At 43.4% G+C, this 20,504-nt stretch overlaps 1 protein-coding gene across 1 annotated transcript in view; it reads right to left on the bottom strand.

Annotated features, from left to right (window-relative positions):
• Window positions 1-10,369, bottom strand: part of MAP6 (microtubule associated protein 6) — a 79,963-nt gene extending 69,594 nt beyond the window's left edge. Inside the window, exons 1-2 of the mRNA XM_068989400.1 lie at window positions 9,629-10,369; window positions 8,985-9,133 (exon numbers count right to left, since the gene is read on the bottom strand). Of these exons, the coding sequence (XP_068845501.1) occupies window positions 8,985-9,133; window positions 9,629-10,369 (890 nt within the window). The remainder of the gene's footprint in view (window positions 1-8,984; window positions 9,134-9,628) is intronic.
• Window positions 10,370-20,504: the final 10,135 nt, after the last annotated feature.

The following is a 20,504-nucleotide window of genomic DNA, read 5'->3' on the forward strand; positions in this document are numbered from 1 at the left end:
TTTCAGCACACCTGTATCTGCCTAACAAACATAAGCCTTCCAAGAGCAAGGCCTACTTTGTCTTCCTAGGAATTACCCAGATATAGAGAAGACACTAATAAATATTCACTGGACTGAAGAGGATTTGAGACAATACAAGTTAATATGACTGCGCAGTAGACATACTGTGTGTAGACAAAGTGTTGGACAAAGTCTGTGCCTTCAAGTTGTATCACTTAAAGATACACAAGAGGACTTGTGGGTCCTGAGCTCTAACAGGGAAGTAACAGAACCATTTCTGCAGAGCTGCTACATAGATTACAGCAGAAAATGCATCCAAAGTTTCTAGCAGCCTGCCAGGCACATGGGAGGCACTTGATTAACTATTACTATTATTTCTAATGGTGAAAATGAGCACTTTTAGTGAACATCAAGAGAATTTTTAGTTTGCTGGTCAAGGTCCATTTTCAGTTTTCTTCATTTGGCAGAGAATTAGCAGCTCACTTGTCTATGTGTCTACAGCTGACAATCTGAAAACCAAAGCTGCATTGATCACAGAGATGGCTCTCTCTAGCTTTAGTGGACACTTGGATTATTTGAGTTTTATATCTGGGACACCGAGTGGTTCTTTGTGATTATAGATTTAGAACGGTCACTGCCTTGACTGCTTTTTTGAAAGCTCACAGATGCATTAGATGCCTTTTTTTTTTCCCCCCTAGGAGAGCAACCAACTATTAGTGTGTGTATCTTATCTCCTCTCCTCTCATCTTTGTGGGTTAGTCTCAGTAACATTATATCTAACTATGCAAGGTCAACCACTGATCCAGAAAAATGCTTTGCACACAGTAAATCCTCAGTAAAATTTTCCAGGGTGGCATAAGGTTTTTCTGAGATAGGGGCCCAATGTGGTTTCCATGGTTAATTTCTCTCCTACTTCTCTTCCCTCCCTTCTGATCAATGGGTTGTCTTTTTCATGGTTATTCCTTCTGCTGTCAGTACCCTCAATGAATGTATCCCTCAGGGCTCCATTCTCTGATGGCTAATTCTCTCTACTTCGTCTCTAGGGTTGATTTCACCTCCTTCCATGTCTTTAATCATTTCCACAGGATGTTTCAAATCACAGCCCTGAACTCGCACTACACTTCAGATCCATTTATTCAGCTGCCCCTTGAAACTTCTTGTCAGATATCTCATAGACAATTCAAATTCTAGATACTAAAAATAAGCTCAACTTCCACTCCTGACTTTTTGTTCTCTACATTCATCATAGAAGGAAAAGTCTGTTCCAGTGACTAGGACTGTTACCAGAAAAATGCAAACCAGAAAAATTTATTTTGAATTTATCCTCTTCCTTGCATCTCAACTGATCACTGAGACCTGTTTTTCAGTAACTATATGTACTATGCTTTAAATTTCAGATCCCAAAGCCACAGTCCAGGCTTTATCATTCTCTCTGGATTATTCCAATAGCCTCTTACTTGCCACCCTTTCTCTCACCTCCCCAGGTCACCAGCCAGTGGGACATTTATAAACTTTAAATCATATTCAACTATCATGTAGTTCCTGAGCCTAGATTCTTTCAGCGACTCATTTCTTTAAAAAAGAAAATCCAAACTCCTTAGCCAGGGATATAAAACTGTTCCTAGTATGACCTCTCACAGCATAAAAAGTAAAGAAATAGTAAAAATAAGAGGAAAGCTTACTAAAAAGGGAGATGATTTACAAAACCAAAATGTGACCCTGAAAAAAAGTAAACAAACCTTAATAAAACAATTATGAAAAAAGAGAGAAGGCACCAATTAATATTAAGTGTGAAAGAGGATTTAACTGCAGATAAGTCGAGTTGAATATAAAATCCATAAGACAATGCTGAGGACTCAGGTCAATAAATTTACAAATTATAAAGAAAGTGATCACATTACCTTGAAAAATATAAATTACTAAAATTGGCTCAAGAAGAAATACAAAAGCTGAATAAATCAAATTGGTAGTAAAAAAAATAGTCTATTCACTAAAAAAGACGTGATTACAGAGAGCTTTACAGGCGATTCTTATCAGCTATTTAAGGGGGAACACTTGTTATAAGCATTGTTCCAATAACTGAAAAGGAGAAAATCTGCCTATCTAATTGTATAGCTATAACCATGATCCCAATATTGCACCAGAGTGATATAAAAAAGAAAAAAGTTTTAGAATAATTTTACCTATGAATACATGTGCAAACATTTCAAATAAAAAGTAGATAAAGAATTCAGCATCACAAAATACATTTTTATCTAAGTAAGATTTATCCTAGGAATGAAAACATGGCTCAACATCAGAAAAATCTATAAACAGACTAAAAGTGAAAACCATATAATTTTCTCAGTTGATGGCCCCAAAAATCATTTAATAAAATTCAATACAAATCCATAGTTTTTAAAACCCCTAGAAATTAGTATAAAGGCAAGTTTCTTAGCCTGATACGATGCTGTCTCCTAAAGACACAGAGCAAACCTCATACTTAACGAAAAAACTTTAGGAGCATTTCCATTTGTCTCAGACAAAGATGCCCGCTATCACCTACCATCAGAATTATACTGGATATCCCCACCAATGTAGCAATATACATACACACAAAAATGCACGAATATCAGAATGAAGATGATAAATTGACATTTACTAAAAGTATACATTATCTCCACAGATGGCCCAAGAGAATCTGAAAACAAAATTAGTGATAAAAAGTTGCTGAATATAATATAAACATATAAAAATTAATACATATGAGCAACAACAAATTAGAAAATGTAATAAGATATATGTTGAAAGCAAGAAAGCTAATTTTAAATAGCTCAGAAAAAAATGATAGTATGGTATTAGCTCAGATGAATGGAATAGAACAGAGATCTCAGAAATACTCAAGCACATGCAACCTATGTGATAAAGAGATATCAGTGGGGATATTAATGCAGAAACGAACTTTTAAAAAGTGTATTGAAATAAATGACTTTCCATATGGGAAAAGGAAAATTAGATTCCTACTACATTCCATGCATAAATATGTTATTACTTAAAAACTATTTTGTATGTGTATATGTTGTCTAGTTGCTAAGTCGTGTTCGACTTTTTTGTGACCCCATGGACTGTAGCCTGCCAGGCTCCTCTGTCCATGGGATTTCCCAGGCAAGAATACTGGAGTGGGTTGCCATTTCCTTCTCTAGGGGATCTTCCTGATCCAGGGATCAAATCTGAGTTTACTGCTTGGCAAGCGGATTCTTTACTATTGAGCCAACAGGGAAGCCGTATGTGTGTACATGTGTGACTTTTGCAGAGAAAATTACAAAATGTAAGTGAAGGACAAAAAGACAAATAAATGGCAAAAATACCATATTTGTGTATGGGAAAATACAGTACCTTAAAGACAGAAAATCTTCCCAAGCAGTGTTTTCCCAAGTAAAGCCTGAAGTTCACTTGCATCAAATTTACCTAGAGTGCAGGACTTCCCTGGTGATCCAATGGTTAAGAATCCACCTTGGAATGTAGGAGACGTGGGTTCGATGCCTGGGCAGAGAATTAAAATCCTACATGCCTGTGCACTGCAATGAAGATCCTGCATGCTGCAGCTAAGACCCCACACAGCCAAATAAGTAAATATTTTAAAAATTACCTAGAGTGCTGGTTAAAATATAGATTCTTAGGCTCCATTTTTAAACCTGCTGAATCAGCATGTCTGAGGATAAGGCCAGGAATCTGCATTTTAGGAAGCTCTCCAGATGATTCTCTTGTGAACGAAATTTTGAGAAACTTTGCCTTAAGGGAAGAGGGTATAACCTGAATTGCACATGAGAATTATCTGGGGGCAGTTTTAAAAGACTCACATGCACAGACCCATTAAATCAGAATATCTGGCAAGGCAGTTATGTAACAGCATTTTTTTTTTTTTTTTTTTGGCTGTGCTGCAGGGGATGAGGCACCTTAGTTGCCGACCAGGGATCGAACCTTCACCCTGCTTCCCCTACAGTGGAAGCACGGAGTCTTAACCGCTGGACTGCCAGGGAAGACCTTGCAACAGCACGTTTATAGTTCACCGGTGACTGGTGGCTCAGATGGTAAAGCATCTGCCCACAATGTGGGAGACCTGGGTTCGATTCCTGGGTCGGGAAGATCCTCTGGAGAAGGAAATGGCAACCCACTCCAGTACTCTTGCCTGGAAAATCCCATGGATGGAAGAGCCTGGTAGGCTACAGTCCGTGGGGTTGCAAAGAGTCGGACACGACTGAGTGACTTCACCTTAATGACTCCATTGTAGAGCTCAGATCGAGGGCCACAGCTGTCCTGCTGAAGGTACACCTAGAATCAGGTCTGTAAGGTTTGCTGCTCTTCCCCACTTGAACATTTCTTCTAGTGCTAACCAAGTAGGAATCCCACTTTATTTTGACTAAGGAAAACACAATTTCTTTACATAAGGGTTATCACCTTTTGGTGTCCTGAGACTCCTGTCTGATACATAGCAGGGACTTGGTGGTCATTTTCCAAAATTAATTCAGCTAAATGAAACAGAGTGAAATGAATCAATATATAAGTGAATAAATTCTTCACCAAACTCTAAAAAGTTCACTAGAGTCAACAAACCTATATGGTAGTTAGGCACAATGTTAAGCTGTGAGAGATACAGAGATGAACAAAATATAGCCCTTCTCTTTAAGTGTTCCTGTCTGGTAGGGGAGGCAGATAGAGACAAAAGTAGCCTCCAATCAAGCAGACAATGAGAAGTGCACAGAATAGGAAAAGGCAATGAGAGAAAAAATAGTCCCTTGTGGCAGGACCTGGAGGGCATTGTTGAAAGCTAGTATCTGAGACTGGCCTTGAAGAGTTGCTGGGATTCAGTCAGGAAGATACTGGAGAAATAGGCAGTTGCCTGTAGGTATAGGGCAGTTCTGTGTCGTTGCTGCTTAGTCGCTCAGTTGCGTCCAACTCTCTTACGACCCCATGGACTGTAGCCCTCCAGGCTCCTCTGTCCCTGGGATTTCCCAGGCAAGAATACTGGAGTGGGTTGCTGTGTTCTTCTGCAGGGGATCTTCCCGACCCAGGGATGGAACCTTCATCTCCTGAATTGCAGGCGGATTCTTTACCAATGAGCCACCTGGGAAGCCCAGGGCAGTTCTGAATAGCATAGCCATGTCAGATGGACCTTTCTCTAACATTTATGGAAAACTGTAGGGATAGTAAAGACTCTTCTTTCTGATTTCCTTGTTACCCCTCTCATTTTTCAAGTACTATTTTGCCTCTGGTTTATTAATTCTACCTCCTGGTGCTCCAGCTGATTTCTTCCAGGAAAAGTTGCTTATTAACATTTCTGTGGGGAGCACCTGCTACCCCATCTATCACTCTTAACTAATGGATGGAACAATGGGGTTGGCTGAGAGAGGAATTTTAATCCCCTCCTATGACTTATCTATTTTCTGATTGAGAATGCTAGGTCTAAAGTCACAGATAGCTGCCCAGTGAGATCATCCTTAACATTAAAATGAAAATAAAGACATGTTTCTTAATTTTTATAATATCATTTATGTAATATGAATGTAGTGAAAATCAATTTCATGATTACAAATAATTCTAAAGATACCTCAGATACCATTTGAATGCAAAAATACCTGGCTAGTCTGGATAAGCTATGAATTAGAACTGTCAAACAGGGACGATTTCTCAAAACCATAGCATCAAAGGACATTTGATGTTAACTACTGATTGTATACTGCAGGGGAAAACCAAATAGCATGTATTAATATATGACTCTGGGTGAATATATATTTTATATTACATACCAATATATTAAGCTGATGGATTGTGTATCCTTTCTCTAGTTAGGCAAACTACTCACACTGATGCTATATGACTGATGTCATTTGTAAAGTCCATAAGATGAACCAGTCACCATGGTATAAACTACCATTATTTATGTCGAGTGACAGAAGAAATGGATTTGTCAATCAAATTATTGGTAAAATGGAGCCCAGTTTGGCTTCTAAGGTGATGTAAGACACACAGCATACTTAAATTCAAGAGATACTCAAAATCCTAGCAAGGAAAAGGATGTGAGAGAATAAAGAGGGAAAAAAATCAAGTTTACAGATAAGCCTATAATTTCCAGGCATTTTTTTCTTTATTGTACATTTAATTAATTATCTTATTTCTTCATATCTGCTTTTACCCAAAGTGCATTTCCCTATTATTAATTTTTCTTCTGGAACAAAAATAATATTAAATTTCACATCAAATTTATCATGCACTTAAATTGTCCATTAGAGAAATTGATGTCTCTTAGCAACGCTTATTCTCTTAATGCTTTCAAACCCTTCTGATTACACAGCAAAATGGAACTACTGACCCCAAAGTCATATGCATAATTAAATTTTACAGAAGATTCAAATTAGAAAAAAAAATTTTTTAAGGTATGCAGAGATTTTTCTGGACAGGTTGATGAAATTCTGATAGCTATGAAAAATCATTCTTAACAGCTGCAAGAGTATAGTTCCCCTATTCAGTCCAGTCACTTGCAGGATGTATGTAATTCTAACTAGCAGTACGCCAGCTTACTGCACAGTTAAGGTATTGTCTAGGAGCAAGAGGCTATACAGAACAAAGGTACATCCCAAAATATTTGGAGTGATTTGTCTGAAGGGTGGTTTTTTAGAAAAAATTTATGTTTAATTGGAGGATAATTGCTTTACAATGTTGAGTTGGCTTCTTCTGTACAACAACATGAATCAGCGGTAAGTATACAAATATCCCTTTCCTCTTGAGCCTCCCCCCACTATCCTATGAAGGGTGGTTTATACCCTGACTGTCTGGCCAATCGCTGATGGACAAAGCAAGTCCTACCAACCTGGAAACATAAACTGAGTAGGATCGTCAAATGAAATTTGAGAGTCTGGATCTCCCTTGATTGGTACTGACTATACTGAGGTGTTCATGCTCAGTTGCTCAGTCGTGTCCCACTCTTTGCGATCCCATGGATTGTAGCCTGCCAGGCTCCTCTGTCCATGGAACTTTCCAGGCAAGAGTACAGGAGTGGGTTTCTGTTTCCTACTCCAGTATTGAGGTGAGAAGAGGTTGGTTCTGTCTGGTAGGTGGTAAGTTTCCACCTGCCTCAGGGTGGTAGATTGGGAGTATGATGATGAAGAGGTCAGTCCAGAAAACTGATGTTAGGCCAGCCTTAGGGTTCTTGCCTTATAGAAGAAAGCCGTGACAGAGTCACAAAACTGTATCTTGACTTTGCTTTTGTAGTCCCCTTGCTTATTCGTTTCCTTTCTTTTCTTTTAGAGCCTTCTTGGTAACAGCATAAAGATTTTGTGAACATTCCACTTTCTCTTAGCTAGAGCCAAGGGAAAAGATCTGTGTCCTTCCCTGACCAAGAGCTTTAAAAGGAAGTGGTGTACTCCTGGGTGACCAGTATGATCATGATACTGGTAAACAAAGAAAGAAATGCCAGGTGGGAGATAGAATTCAAGAGGAAGGACTAGGGGCCAATTGATAAGCTGCCCCTTTTAACTGTGAAATGCTTTCCAGAGGCAAAACCTGGGAGGAGTCTTAACAAAAGACCTTGTCTATCAATGCTGTTCTCTCCTCAGCATAAGAGGGATTGTCTGTCATATTTACTGGAGAGGGACATCAGTGTGATGAGGCCACATATAAGGTCCTGGCAAAAGACACTAACTCTGCAGTCTTCCTATCCACACCCTTCTGCAGGAAGGAGGCCGCTGGCTGTGGCATTCATGAAGGACCCCATAAGTCACATTTTGCACACTTCTAGCTCAATCACTCATCAGGAACATCGACTTCCCCAGAAACCCCAAGCCCAATGCCACGTATTCAGAGTCAACAGTAATCTGTTAGCTAATTGTTTTGGTTAGAAGCATACGGGCAGGACTGAAAGCTAAGCCTTCAGAAATATATATTAAAGGGAGAAACGGTGAGAAAGCAGCCTGGAAGGGCTGAGGCTGCAGCAGAGGGCGAATTCTAGAAAGAAAGAGAGTGAATGAATATGCTCGGGTTTGAAGGCGTTCATTTAAAGGGAATTTGAATGTGCTGAAGAGGGGGTTCTTGATGGTCACAGGATGAGGACCACATCTGATGAATAAGAAAGGAATAAGGGAGAAGGCTGGAAGTGTCTTGGACATAGAAATCAAAATAATGAGAAGGTCAGAAAGGAACCAAGATGGACTAATTACCTACCATGTGCCAGGCATAATTCTTCTGAATCATCTCATTTAATCTTCAGAATGTCTAGCACAGTGTTCAGCATACAATAGGTGCTCAAAAATTAGTTGCGTATTTAATATTAAATCAGTACATGAGCAGACAATCTAAGAGAAGAATCTGTTATCCATCACATCTTACAGATAAGAACCCGAGGCCAAGAAGGGTTAAGAAACTTGCCCAATGTGTCACAAATAGAAGCATAAGCAATCTGCCTTCAAAACCTAGGGGACTGGAGAAGGAGGGTGCTCTATAAGCGTCTGGCTGGCAGGGAATCTTGAAAAGGGTGTGGTGCTTGGGTGTCTGCCAAGGACTGAGATGGAGAAGGGAAGAAGGAAGGGCTGGGTGAACCAGGCTAGGGAGGTGGGGAAGGGGTAGAGATCACTCTGTTTAGGGGAGGATCTGCCCTGCAGGAAGGCACCAAGACTCTGGCGTCAGCTGAGCCAGCAAAGGGCAGCACCCAGGCTAATGAAGCCGGTGGCTTGGGTGGGGCAGAATGGACGCAAAGCCTGTGAAGAGACTGCAACGGTTTCTGTTGGGCAGGCAGGGACTTGGGGTGGGGCAGGGATGGGGAAAAGATGGCTGAAGTGGTTAGTAGCAAGCTTTCACAAAAGAGTCTAAGAGCAGTTGGCCAGGAGTTGGGGGAAGGAGGGGGTGTGTTCTGGAATGGGAGGTGGAGGCCAGGGATGCCTGCGATGCGGAGAATCTATGGAAGAGGGTAAGGATGACCAGCCCCGAGGCCTGAGCTGTGGACCGCGTCTCACCTGTAGGAGCTGCTCACTGCACTCGCCACCTCCTCGCGGATTTGCCTGTTGAGCGCGTCGGCCACCGCACGCCCTCTGCCCGCCTCGGGGCCAGTGGCCTGGACCTGGTCCTGGGCTGCGGGCAGCGGCGTCTGCTCCTGCCCCAGCGCCTCGGCGCGCCGCACCATCCAGGCCGGCCCGGGCTTCTTGCGAGTGTCGCGCTCATCTGCACCGGACGCTTTTCCAGCCGCAAGGACAGCTGCTCCGCCAGAAACCGCCTCCTGCTCCGGGGCCTCGGCGGCCTGCACCAGCCAGCGCTCCTGGCTCTGCGACACCTCGGCGCGCCGCACCATCCAGGCGGGCCCGGGTTTCTTGCGAGTGTCGCGCTCATCTGCACCGGACGCTTTTCCGGCCGCAAGGACACCTGTTCCGCTAGGAGCCGCCTCCTGCTCCGGGGCTTCAGCAGCCTGCCCCAGCCAGTGCTCCTGGCTCTGAGGCACCTCGGCGCGCCGCACCATCCAGGAGGGCCCGGGTTTCTTGCGAGTGTCGCGCTCATCTGCACCGGACGCTTTTCCGGCCGCAAGGACGCCTGCTCCGCTAGGAGCCGCCTCCTGCTCCGGGGCTTCAGCGGCCTGCACTACCCAGCGCTCCTGGCTCTGCGACACCTCGGCGCGCCGCACCATCCAGGCGGGCCCAGGTTTCTTGCGTGTGTCACGCTCATCTGCGCCGGACGCTTTTCCAGCCGCAAGGACACCTGCTCCTCCAGGGGCCGCCTCCTGCTCCGAGGCCTCGGCGGCCGGCACAGGCCAGCGCTCCTGGCTCTGCGGTCGGCGCTGGGGGGCACGGAGCGCAGGCGCTGCCGCCTGGGAAGAAGTGGCGATCTGCACGGGCTTGGGGATCCACGGGTGGTCCCCGCGGCGCGGCAGCGGCCAGGCGCGGAAGTCCTTCTGGTACTGGGTCTCGCGCTCAAAGGGCGCGTCCGAAGGCTGGTATTCGCTGCGCGGCCGGCAGCTCGGCTCGGGCCGCTGCACCTTCCAGGCGCGGTAGTCCTGCCGCATCACCGAGTCCGCGGGACCTGCGCTGGAGGTGGAGCCGGAGCCAGAGGTTGGGCCGGGTCCGCTCCGGCCAGAGGAGGCCCCAGCCTCTCTTTCTCCGCTAGGCCCCGGCGCCGGTCCTGTTGCCCGGGCAACCGCATCCCCGTCGCCCTGGGCCGGCTGTGTTTCTATGGCGACCGTGCGCGCCGAGGGGGGCGCGGGCGCCGGCTGCTGGTGCGACGGCGGGGCACCCGGGTGCTCGGTGGCCTCCGAGTACTTGGTGAAAACCAGCGGCACGGCGATATCCGCCTTGTCCAGCTGGTTCCAGAAGCGGGCGATGCAGCAGGCGCGCGTGATGCACGGCCACGCCATGGTGCTCGCTGCAGAACTCGCCCTCCTTCTTGCTGGATTCTAAAGCAAGTCCCTAATCTTCCTCAGTCCCCTCGACCGGCCAGTCTGGTTCCCACCTTGTTTTCCTTGGTGTCCTGAGCTACCGCGCCCTCCTGTCTCAGAGAGCACCCGGGAATGTCGGGCTGGCAGAGCTAACACTGAGATAAAAGTCGGTAAAGTCCTTCGATACCTTGCTATAAACGCCTCCTGGAGCCGCCGCACAGGTCTCGGGAGCGCGTTCTGCTGCGGGCACCGCAGCGGGAGACACGGCGACCCGTGTCGCCGGGCGAGGGCGTCTGGGACGCGCCCCTCCCTTCGGCTGCGGCGGCGCGCAGACCCCGGCCAAGCGAGGCGACGCGAGGCGAGGTGGCTGCAGGCTTAAGCCATGGCGCAGAGGAAGGGCCGGGCAGTGCGGTCGCAGGGTCGCGGACAAAGCTCTCTCTTCTCCCCGCCGGCGTCCAGTCTCAGCTAGCCACCTAGCAGGGCTCGGAGGAGATCACCATTCGAGGAGATCGAGCACTGCTGCCGCCGCCGCCTCTCCCGAGGATGCTGCAGCCGCTGCCGTCGCCGCCGCTGCCGTCTCTGCTGCAGGGAAGCGGCCCCACCCTTTTCTGCCGTTCAGCAGAGGGGGGAAAAATCCAGGAAAGATGCTGAGAGAAAGAGCGCTGCAGGAAAAAAAAAAAAAAAAAAAAAATCACCTGCTGTCGTCAGCGAGCGCTGCTGGGAGCTCGCCTTCTCTTTCCCCTCCCTCTGATCTGCCAGCTCCTCCCTCTTCAGCTCCTAGGCAACCACAGAATCTGGGGCCTAGGTGGGTTCAAGTTCCAGGCTCCTTATGACTTGCAGTCTTTACTCTGGTTGCCTCCGGACTGGGAGCCTCAGGCTCCTCTTTTGTGAAATAAGGGTTAAACATGGGGGAAGGAGGGAGATTCAATTTAAAAATACGGAGGAAACCCCTAGTGAAATGTCTGTTCCAGAATATATATTTAAAGGAGCTCCTGTTATTGGCCAAACTCTATGGCCTGGATTTGAACCCCTTTGGCTGGCTTCTGACCTAAGCACTTGCCAGTCTTATGCACAGGCTTTGCTCATATGTGGAGTCAGGAAACTGCAGGCTGATGGTACCTTAGCTGTTCTTTTTCCGGGGGACCCTTTGCAGAGAGGGATGTCTTAGAACGTCCCAACAACTACCAAGTCCCTGTTCAGCCCAGGGGGCTACACAGGAAGAGCTGAAGTGAGAAGAAAATTCTCAAAAGGGGCCTCAGTGGGAAGGTTGGGGTGGGTGGGAAACAGCCAGATACTATCCTGGGAAAGGGTAGGGCCTGACATGCAGTGGCTTTCTGCCATGTTCCTGACCCCTGGCCTTTGCTCTTCTTCTATCTGGGAGGCAGAAAAATTTTGGAGTCAGATGTTCCTGCTTTTGCTCAGACATTTACTACCTGTGTCACTTGGACAAGTTGAGTCATCCCAGACTGTAGTCTCCTCACCTGGAGGAAATTATAGCTACCTCATAGTGGTTTTGTGAAGATAGTTAAGGGCTCAGAGTCAAATCAAATCCCAGAGGATTCAAATCCTGGCTTTTGCATGTCTTAGCTCATGGCCATGGGCACATTACTGCAAGTTTCTGACCTTTAGTTTCATTCATGAATGAGGGTGCCAGTTCTCAACTCACAAGGTTGCTCTGAGAATTAAAATGATAATCACTAAAAACCCTTGCCACAACATCTGGAATATAGCAATGGTTCAATAAATGGTAGCTATTTGTATTCACAGAACCCACCCAGGGAAACCCAGAGGTGGAGCTTCCCAAGCAGGCCAGCCTCTTGGACACCTTCTCCAGCAAGACTTCTTATTCTTCCAAGTGTCTCCTTTTGGTATCTCCTTGCACTGTCTTCCACTTCTGACTCCTAGCTACATTCACTGGCCTGTAGCTCTGTTTCTCTCCAATACAGCCAGAGTTTTCAGCATCAGTTAAGTTGGGGGTGGGGGGATTGATATCTTTGGGGGAAAAGTCATTTATGTGTTTAGATTGGGAATCGATTTCAAAATATAGCTCTTTTTAAACCTTAGAATCAAACACAATGAGAAGACAGCTCTGACTAGTCAATTAAATGCTGAACTTCCTCCTATGTGGGTCTTTGCCTATTGGTAACTTGATTTGATTTCCACAAATAAAATGATGCCTGGCACTGTTTTCCAGTTATTAGGAGATACATTTCTATAAACAAAATAATCTGGTCTTGGCCTTCCTCTCCCCAGTTCTGGAACTCCCTGGGATTTGGTTTATGTCTTAACAATAACAATTTCCAGAGATAAAAGATGGACTAGCAATCAGAGTTGGAAGTCATTAGGAGTCATTGAGAATTTACCCTTCCTTAATTTAGATGCCCACTCTGTGCCTTGGGCACTATGGAACCCAGATGGGTTCTAGCTCTAGGGCAGCCCCCGATTACAGGGGTGTATTATGAAAGGACTGGGAGACATACATAAATAATTAGCAAATAGTATGGTCAGCATAACAGAGGTTCATTCACAAGGTACTGAATGAATCACTAATGATGGCTGAACAGGAACTCTCCTAGTCAAGGTGCAAGCATTAATAAGAACGCTCCAGGCAACTTCTTTAAGGGGCTTCCCTAGTGACTCAGACAGTACAGAATTTGCCTGCAATGCAGGAGAACCAGGTTCGATCCCTGGGTTGGGAAGATACCCTGGAGAAGGGAATGGCAATCAACTCTGGTATTCTTGCCTGGAAAATTCCATGGACAGAGGAGCCTGGTGGGTTACAGTCCATGGTGTTGCAAAGAGTCAGACACAACTAAGCGACTTTCACTTTTCACTTCAGGCATCTTCATCATCAGTAACACCTCCCACATTCATTCATTTAGATTTTTAAAATACGTTCAATTGTATAATCTCCTTGAACCATCTAATGGCCCGATGGGCTAATCAAGTCTAATGGTTATCTGTTACATGGATTGCTTAGCATCAATTCTGATGATAACAACACCTCATTGGTTGACTTTGGATATGCCTCTTTTCTAATTTCAGTCCATATGATTTGGGTGGGGTTAGCCTTACTCAGTCCACCTTCCAGAGGTGACTCTGTGATGCACACCTGTTTACTAGTCCCTGCATCATTCTGGCCAAAGTGACTATTTAGTGACTGACACATGATCCATATTAGACCAACTGGAGGAAATTCTAGACATTAGCTGAAATCACCTATAAAGAGCCGCTCTCTTTTTCACTGAGTTGCTACATGGGAGACCATGAGGCTACTGACCATCTTTGCCATCACTGGGGGAGGCTGCCTGCCTAAAGCTGAAGCAAACAGAGAAAATCAGAAGAGGATGCAGGATTCTGATGATGTCAGTGAAAAACTACAATTTTCCCCCTGCATTCATTCTCTCCTTATATTCCTTCTAGTAGCAGAAACCTCCACGTTTTAGTTGGGCTCTTATTTACCCAACCAGAGACATTTTCCGAATTCTCTACAGCAAAGAGCAATTGTGTATACTTCCAGGCCACTTCCTTAAGGTAGTTGTTTGGGTTCAACTTCATCTTTCTCCTTCCCATAGCATAGAATGTGGGCATGGCAGATGTAAATTATCACCTGGGCATTAAAGGATAAGAAAGTTCTGGTGCCAGGATTTAGCCCTGGGTCTGGGAGGATAGAGAACAAAATAGAGGAAACTTGTCTTAGGTGATCTCCTGGAACTGAGCTCTCTCAGCAACCTTGGGCCACCTGCCTGCTTTTTCCCTGTCATGTGAGTAGGAAATACACTTTATTTTGTCTGAACCACTGCTCTGGGGTCTCTGTTTAGCTTTTTAGTCATTTGAGCATGTGGATCTGGTCATGCTTGAACTAATATGAGGTACATGAAAACAGTGTGAAACTAAGATACATGTACGATGGGAGAGGATGATCAGAGTTTAAGTATTCCAAAGTCTTTATTTGTTTGTGAGGAAGAGAGACATTGATTCATTTATTAACCTAAAATATTTATTAACTTAAAAATGCACATGGGAGGAAATATAAGCAGATATAGAAAACTTTATTAAGGCCTGCAAAAGGGCAAAACTAAGCAAATAAAATATATAGAAAATAGAATATAAGGTGGTGAGAATATTTTCAAGTATGCATATCAGTGACTGAAGTAAGTGCACATGACCTAAACTTTCCATAAGGACTTCCCTTGGCAGTCTGCTGGTTAAGAATCGACTTGCTGGGGCTTCCCTTGTGGTCCAGTGGTTAAGACTCCGAGCTCTCAATGCAGGGGGCCTGGGTTCGATCACAGGTCAGGGAACTAGATCTCACATATAGCAACTAAAAATCCCATGAGGTGCAACTAAGACCTGGGGCAGCCAAATAAATAAATAAAAATAGGTATTAAAAAAAAAAGAATCTATTTGCCAGTGCAGAGGACATGGGTTTGATCCCTGGTCCAGGAAGATTCCACATGCCTCAGGGCAACTAAGTCCACAGGCCACAACTACTGAGCCCATGTGCCCTAGGGCCCATGCTTTGCAACAAGAGAAGTCACTACTAGAGAGCAGCCCCCGCTTGCTACAACTAGAGAAAGCCTGCACACGGTAACAAAGACCCACTCGGCCAAAGCAAACAAACAACAAAAAAATTAAAACAACAACAAAAAAACCAGCAAAACTTTCCAGTTAAAAGACTGAGAATGTCAGATTGGAGAAAAACACAAAACAAAGCAAAAAGCAACTATACATTGTATGTAGGGAACATATTTAGAACAAGGACACATAAATGTGAACAGAAGGTGACAGAAAAAGACGTAGTAGGTAAATACTAATCAGAAGAAAGTTGACACCATTATATTAATAACAGACAAAGTGATCTTGAAACAACAAGCATTATTGGAGATAAAAATGAATGGTCATCATATAAAAATAGAAGAAACAATTCACCAGAAGTATATGACAAAGTTTGTATCTAACAATATACCCTTCAAAATATATACAGCAAAACTTGGTAGAATTTATTATTTATTTAGGCTATACATTTATAATACATTTATTATTTATTTATTTAGTGGGTCTTCATTAATGCACAAGGGCTTTCATCTAGCTTCAGCCAGCTGGGGCTACTCATTGTGGTGGACAGGCTTCTCCTGCTGCAGAGCCCAGGCTCTAGGCTCACAGGCTTCAGTAGTTGTAGCTCGGGAACTCTATAGCTTGGACTCAGTAGTTGCGTCACCTGTGCTTAGTTGCTCCGAGGCATGTGGAATCATCCCGGATCAGAGATTGAACCAGTGTTCCCTGCATTGGCAGGTGAATTCTTATCTACTGTAATGGCACCCCACTCCAGTACTCTTGCCTGGAAAATCCCATGGACGGAGGAGCCTGGTAGGCTGCAGTCCATGGGGTCGCAAAGAGTCAGACACGACTGAGTGAATTTACTTTCGCTTTTCACTTTCATGCATTGGAGAAGGAAGTGGCAACCCACTCCAGTGTTCTTGTCTGGAGCATCCCAGGGATGGCGGAGCCTGGTGGGCTGCTGTCTATGGGGTCGCACAGAGTTGGATACGAATGAAGCAACTTAGCAGTACCACCAGGGAAGTTCCAAAACTGGGTAGAATTTTAAGAAAAAAATGCACAACTCCATAATTATAAAAAAGAGATTGAAAATTAACAACGAAGTAACTGGTAACAAACATAAAACATTCAGAATGTAGAAGATTTAACAGTTAATAAGCTTGATCTGATGATTTCTACATTCAACAATTAGAGAAAACACATTTTTCAAACTTTCATGATGTGTATATATAAATTGAGCATACAGTAGGCTGAAAAACTAACACAAACAAGTACCGAAGATTCATGCAGATCACTTTTTCTGATGATGGTACAAAGATAAAAAACATTTCTAAACATGTGGATGTACTTCCACATGTTTAGAAATTAAATAACAAAATACTTCTAAATAATCCATGGGTTTAAAAAGAAATTATAATGGATACTAGAAAATAGTCAGTGCTGAAAGAAAATGAAACCATTATCCATCAAAGTTTATGGGATGCAGCTAAAAACAATATTCACAGGAAAGTTATAACCTAAATGCATACTTTAGAAACAAAGAAAGATAAAGAATGCTCTAGTGATTAGACTTAAAAAATTAGAGATAGTCCAGAGCAAACCTAAAGGAAGTAGAAGGGGAAAAAATAAAGTAATAAGATAGATAATACATATAAAATAACCATACACTAGAGACTTTAAAAAAGAAAAATCTAAAAGCTGCTTCTTTAAAATAGACAAGTCTGACAGATTGATCCAGAAACAAAAATCGCACAGCAGCAATTTCAGGATAGTAGGAGGGACAACTGTAGATATGGCAGAGATTTAAAGACTCTTTGGCAAACACTAAAAATTATTGTCTGCTGATAAATTTATAAGCCTTGTGTGTAAGAGCCTTCAAGATGGCCCACAATAACCTTGACCCTCTGGAAGGCATAGCTCTGCGTAGTCCTCTACCACACTGCTCAGAGCTGAGCCATGCAACCAATAGGATACTGTGAAAACGATGGTGTGTGAGTTTCAAAGCCAGGTCAGACAAGACCCTGTGGCTTCATCTTGATCTCTCTTGGATCACCTACTCTGGGGAAGCCAGCCACCATATTGGGAGGATATTCAGGCAAGCTCAGCTCCAAATGATGAGGAACTGAGGCCTCCTGCTCTCAGCCATGTGAGTGACCCAAATTAGAAGTGGATCCTCCAGCTCCAGTCAAACCTTCAAATGATAGCGGCGCTTGCTGACATCATGATTGTATCTTCACATAAGACCCTGATGCAGAAATACCTGGCTAGTCATTCCTGAAGTCCTGACCCACAGAAATTATATGAAGTAATATATATTGATTGCTATTTAAAGTGCTAAGTGTAATTTTAGAAATTTTAAATGAACGTTACCTACTTATGTTTATATTTATTTTAAATATATTTATTTCTTAGAGCTGTTTTAGGTTCACAGCAAAATTGAGCATACAATATACTGAATTTTCATATACTGCAGTCAGTCCCCAAGCTCATACAGCCTCTCCAACTACCAACATCCTGCACCAGAGCAGTGTATTCATTATGCTCAATGAAACTACGTTGACACAATCGTCATTCAGAATTCACAATCTACAATAGGGTTCACTCTTAGTGTCTTACACTCCATGGATTTTGACAAATGTTTGACGTGTAACCACCACCATAGTATCCTACAGAATAATTCCACTGCCTTAAAAATCCTCTGTGTTCCGCAGATTCATCCTTCCCTTCCCCCTTGCTCCTGGCAACCAATGAACTTTTTACTGTCTCCATGTAGTACTGTGTTAGTCGCTCAGTTGTGTCTGACTCTCTGCGACCCCATGGACTGTAGCCCGCCAGGCTCCTCTGTCCATGGGATTCTCCAGGCAAGAATACTGGAGTGAGTTGCCATTTCCTTCTCCGGGGATCTTCCTGACCCAGGGATCGAAACTCTCTCCTGCATTGGAAGTAGATTCTTGTTGTCTGAGCCACCAGGGCTTGCCTACTGTCTCCATAGTCTTGCCTTTTTCAGAATATTATACAGTTGGAATCATTCAGCATGTAATCTTTTCAGATTGGCTTTTTTTTCCACTGAGTAATAAGCATTTAAGGTTCATTCATGTCTTCATAGCTTGATATTTCATTTCTTATTAGCACTAAATAACGTTTCATTGTTTGGACATACCGTAGTTCATTTAGGCATCTACTGAAGAATATCATGGTTGCTTCCAAGTCTTAGCAAATATAAATAAAACTTCTATCAATATTTCTGTGCAAGTTTTTGAATGAATATACATTTTCAATCCATTTGCGTAAACACAGCATGGTTACTGCATAGTAGAAAAGTGTATTTAGTTTTGTGGAAAGTGCTTGTCTTCCACAGTGCCTGTGGAAGATGTTTTACATTCCCACCAGGAATGAATGAGAACTCCTGTAGCTCCACATCCTTGCCAGCATTTGGGATACCCGTGTTCTGGATTATGGCCTTCTTAAAAGTTGTGCAGTGGTATCTCATTGTCTTAATTTGCACTTCCCTAATGAGATATGATGTGGAGCACCTTTCTATATGCTGATTTGCCATCTATGCGTCTGCTCTGGGGAGGCTTCTGCTCTGGGGAGGTGTCTGCTCAGTTTGCCTCCTTTTTAATCAGGTTGTTCATTTTCTTGTTGCTGAATGTCAAGAGTTCCTGTGCATTTTGGATAACAGTCCTTTTTCAGATGCACTTTTTGTTGATATTTTCTCCAGGTCTGTGACTTACCTTTTCATTCTTGTAACAGTGTCATGACCACAGACACAGGAATGATACCAAAATAGTGAAATCTTTGTATCTTAGAATCAGAATTTTAAAAGGGTGGAATGTTAGAGTCATAAAATACTTATGAGTCCCAGAATCTCATAATTAATAGAAGGATACAATCCTAGAATCCTAGAAAAATGAATGCTAAAATTGCTACAATTTGGGAATAACTGAATATTCTTTAAAACCCTTTATTTACTTGTCATAGCTCCTTTATTGAGCTAAAATAGGAATTCTTACAGTTTCTATCCTTCCTTGAGACCACCCACGATAGCATTTTAAAGTCATATTAAAAAACAATGGTTATATCCCCATTCTGCTCTTCTCAGGGTGAAGAGAAAGTCACTCAGTCATGTCCTACTCTTTGTAACTGTACAGTGGCTTCCCTGATAGCTCAGTTGGTGAAGAACCCGCGTGCAATGCAGGAGACCCTGGTTTGATTCCTGGGCCGGGAAGATTCTCTGGAGAAGAGATAGGCTACCCACTCCAGTATTCTTCGGCTTCCCCTGTGGCTCAGCTGGTAAAGAATCTGACCACAATGCGGGAGACCTAGGTTCAATCCTTGGGTTGGGAAGATCCCCTGAAGAAGGGAAAGACTACCCACTCTAGTATTCTGGCTCAGAGAATGCCATGGATTGTATAGGCCATGGGACTGCAAAGAGTTGAACACAACTTTCACTTCACTTCACTTCGGGGTAAAATATTCCTAATTCTTTCACTTATCGTATACAAATATTATACTAAAAGCCGGATACTCTGATATGCTATAGATCTCCTGTTACCCATCAAACTTTCATCCACTATTTTAACAACTATTGATGGCTCTTGCCTGAAACAGTTATTATGCTGTTTGCCAAACAGTGATTTCCTAACTCCATCATTCCTTCCATATTTATTAGTTGACATCATTGTTTATATCAGCATGAATTTTTTTCCAATGGGCATAATTTTTTTTACTATCATTTTTTATTTTGATGCTCAAATTGTTCCAGATTTTCACAGAGGGAGCCACTTGATATGACTCTGCAGCTTCCCTTACATAAAATGATACAGATACATATTAAGGTCCATGATGAACACATTCCCTATCTTTTCTCCAAAGTTACCTCCAAAAGAAGATGGTATAGATGCATGTTTTTGTACATGTATTACATACCCATGTACCTACGATACATTTGGTATTTTTTTCCTGAGTGGTATCATACTTAATGAAGCTTTTCAATGTGCCTTCTCCTTCATCCATACTGATATAGCTTGATTTAGTTAGGCCATTTCAACTGCTCTCTAGCAGTCTGTTGCATGATAAAGCACTTAAAAAAATCTACACTTCCACTGATGAACAGTTAGGATGTTGCCATTTTTTAGTTACAATTGGAACAGCATATTTTTCCTTATGTCTGGCTCCATCTGAGAGAGTTAAAGCTTAGGCAGGTTGATAGGGAGTGCAAGGCCCTTTCGCATTCTTTTGCCTTAGTCAGGGTAGGCTGCACAGGCAACATATATCTTGCTCATACTTTCCTTAAGCCTTATGCAACAATGTATCTTGCCTGAGAGAACTAGCTTTTCTTTAGAGCTGGAGCTAATGAATACACAGTGGTAATATATCTTAATCATGGCTATGATTTTTTTAGCCTCTATGTTAATGATTCTAATTGCAACAAATCTTTCCTGGGAACCTGTTTTCTCATATCACTGCTTACTAAGAAATAATATAGCTTGCCCAGAGACATTCTGCCAGTAACCTGTTCTCCTTGACTAATCTTGGGTCAGTGTTATTTGGG

This window comes from Capricornis sumatraensis, chromosome 16, assembly GCF_032405125.1.
Source record: "Capricornis sumatraensis isolate serow.1 chromosome 16, serow.2, whole genome shotgun sequence".
NCBI lineage: Eukaryota > Metazoa > Chordata > Mammalia > Artiodactyla > Bovidae > Capricornis > Capricornis sumatraensis.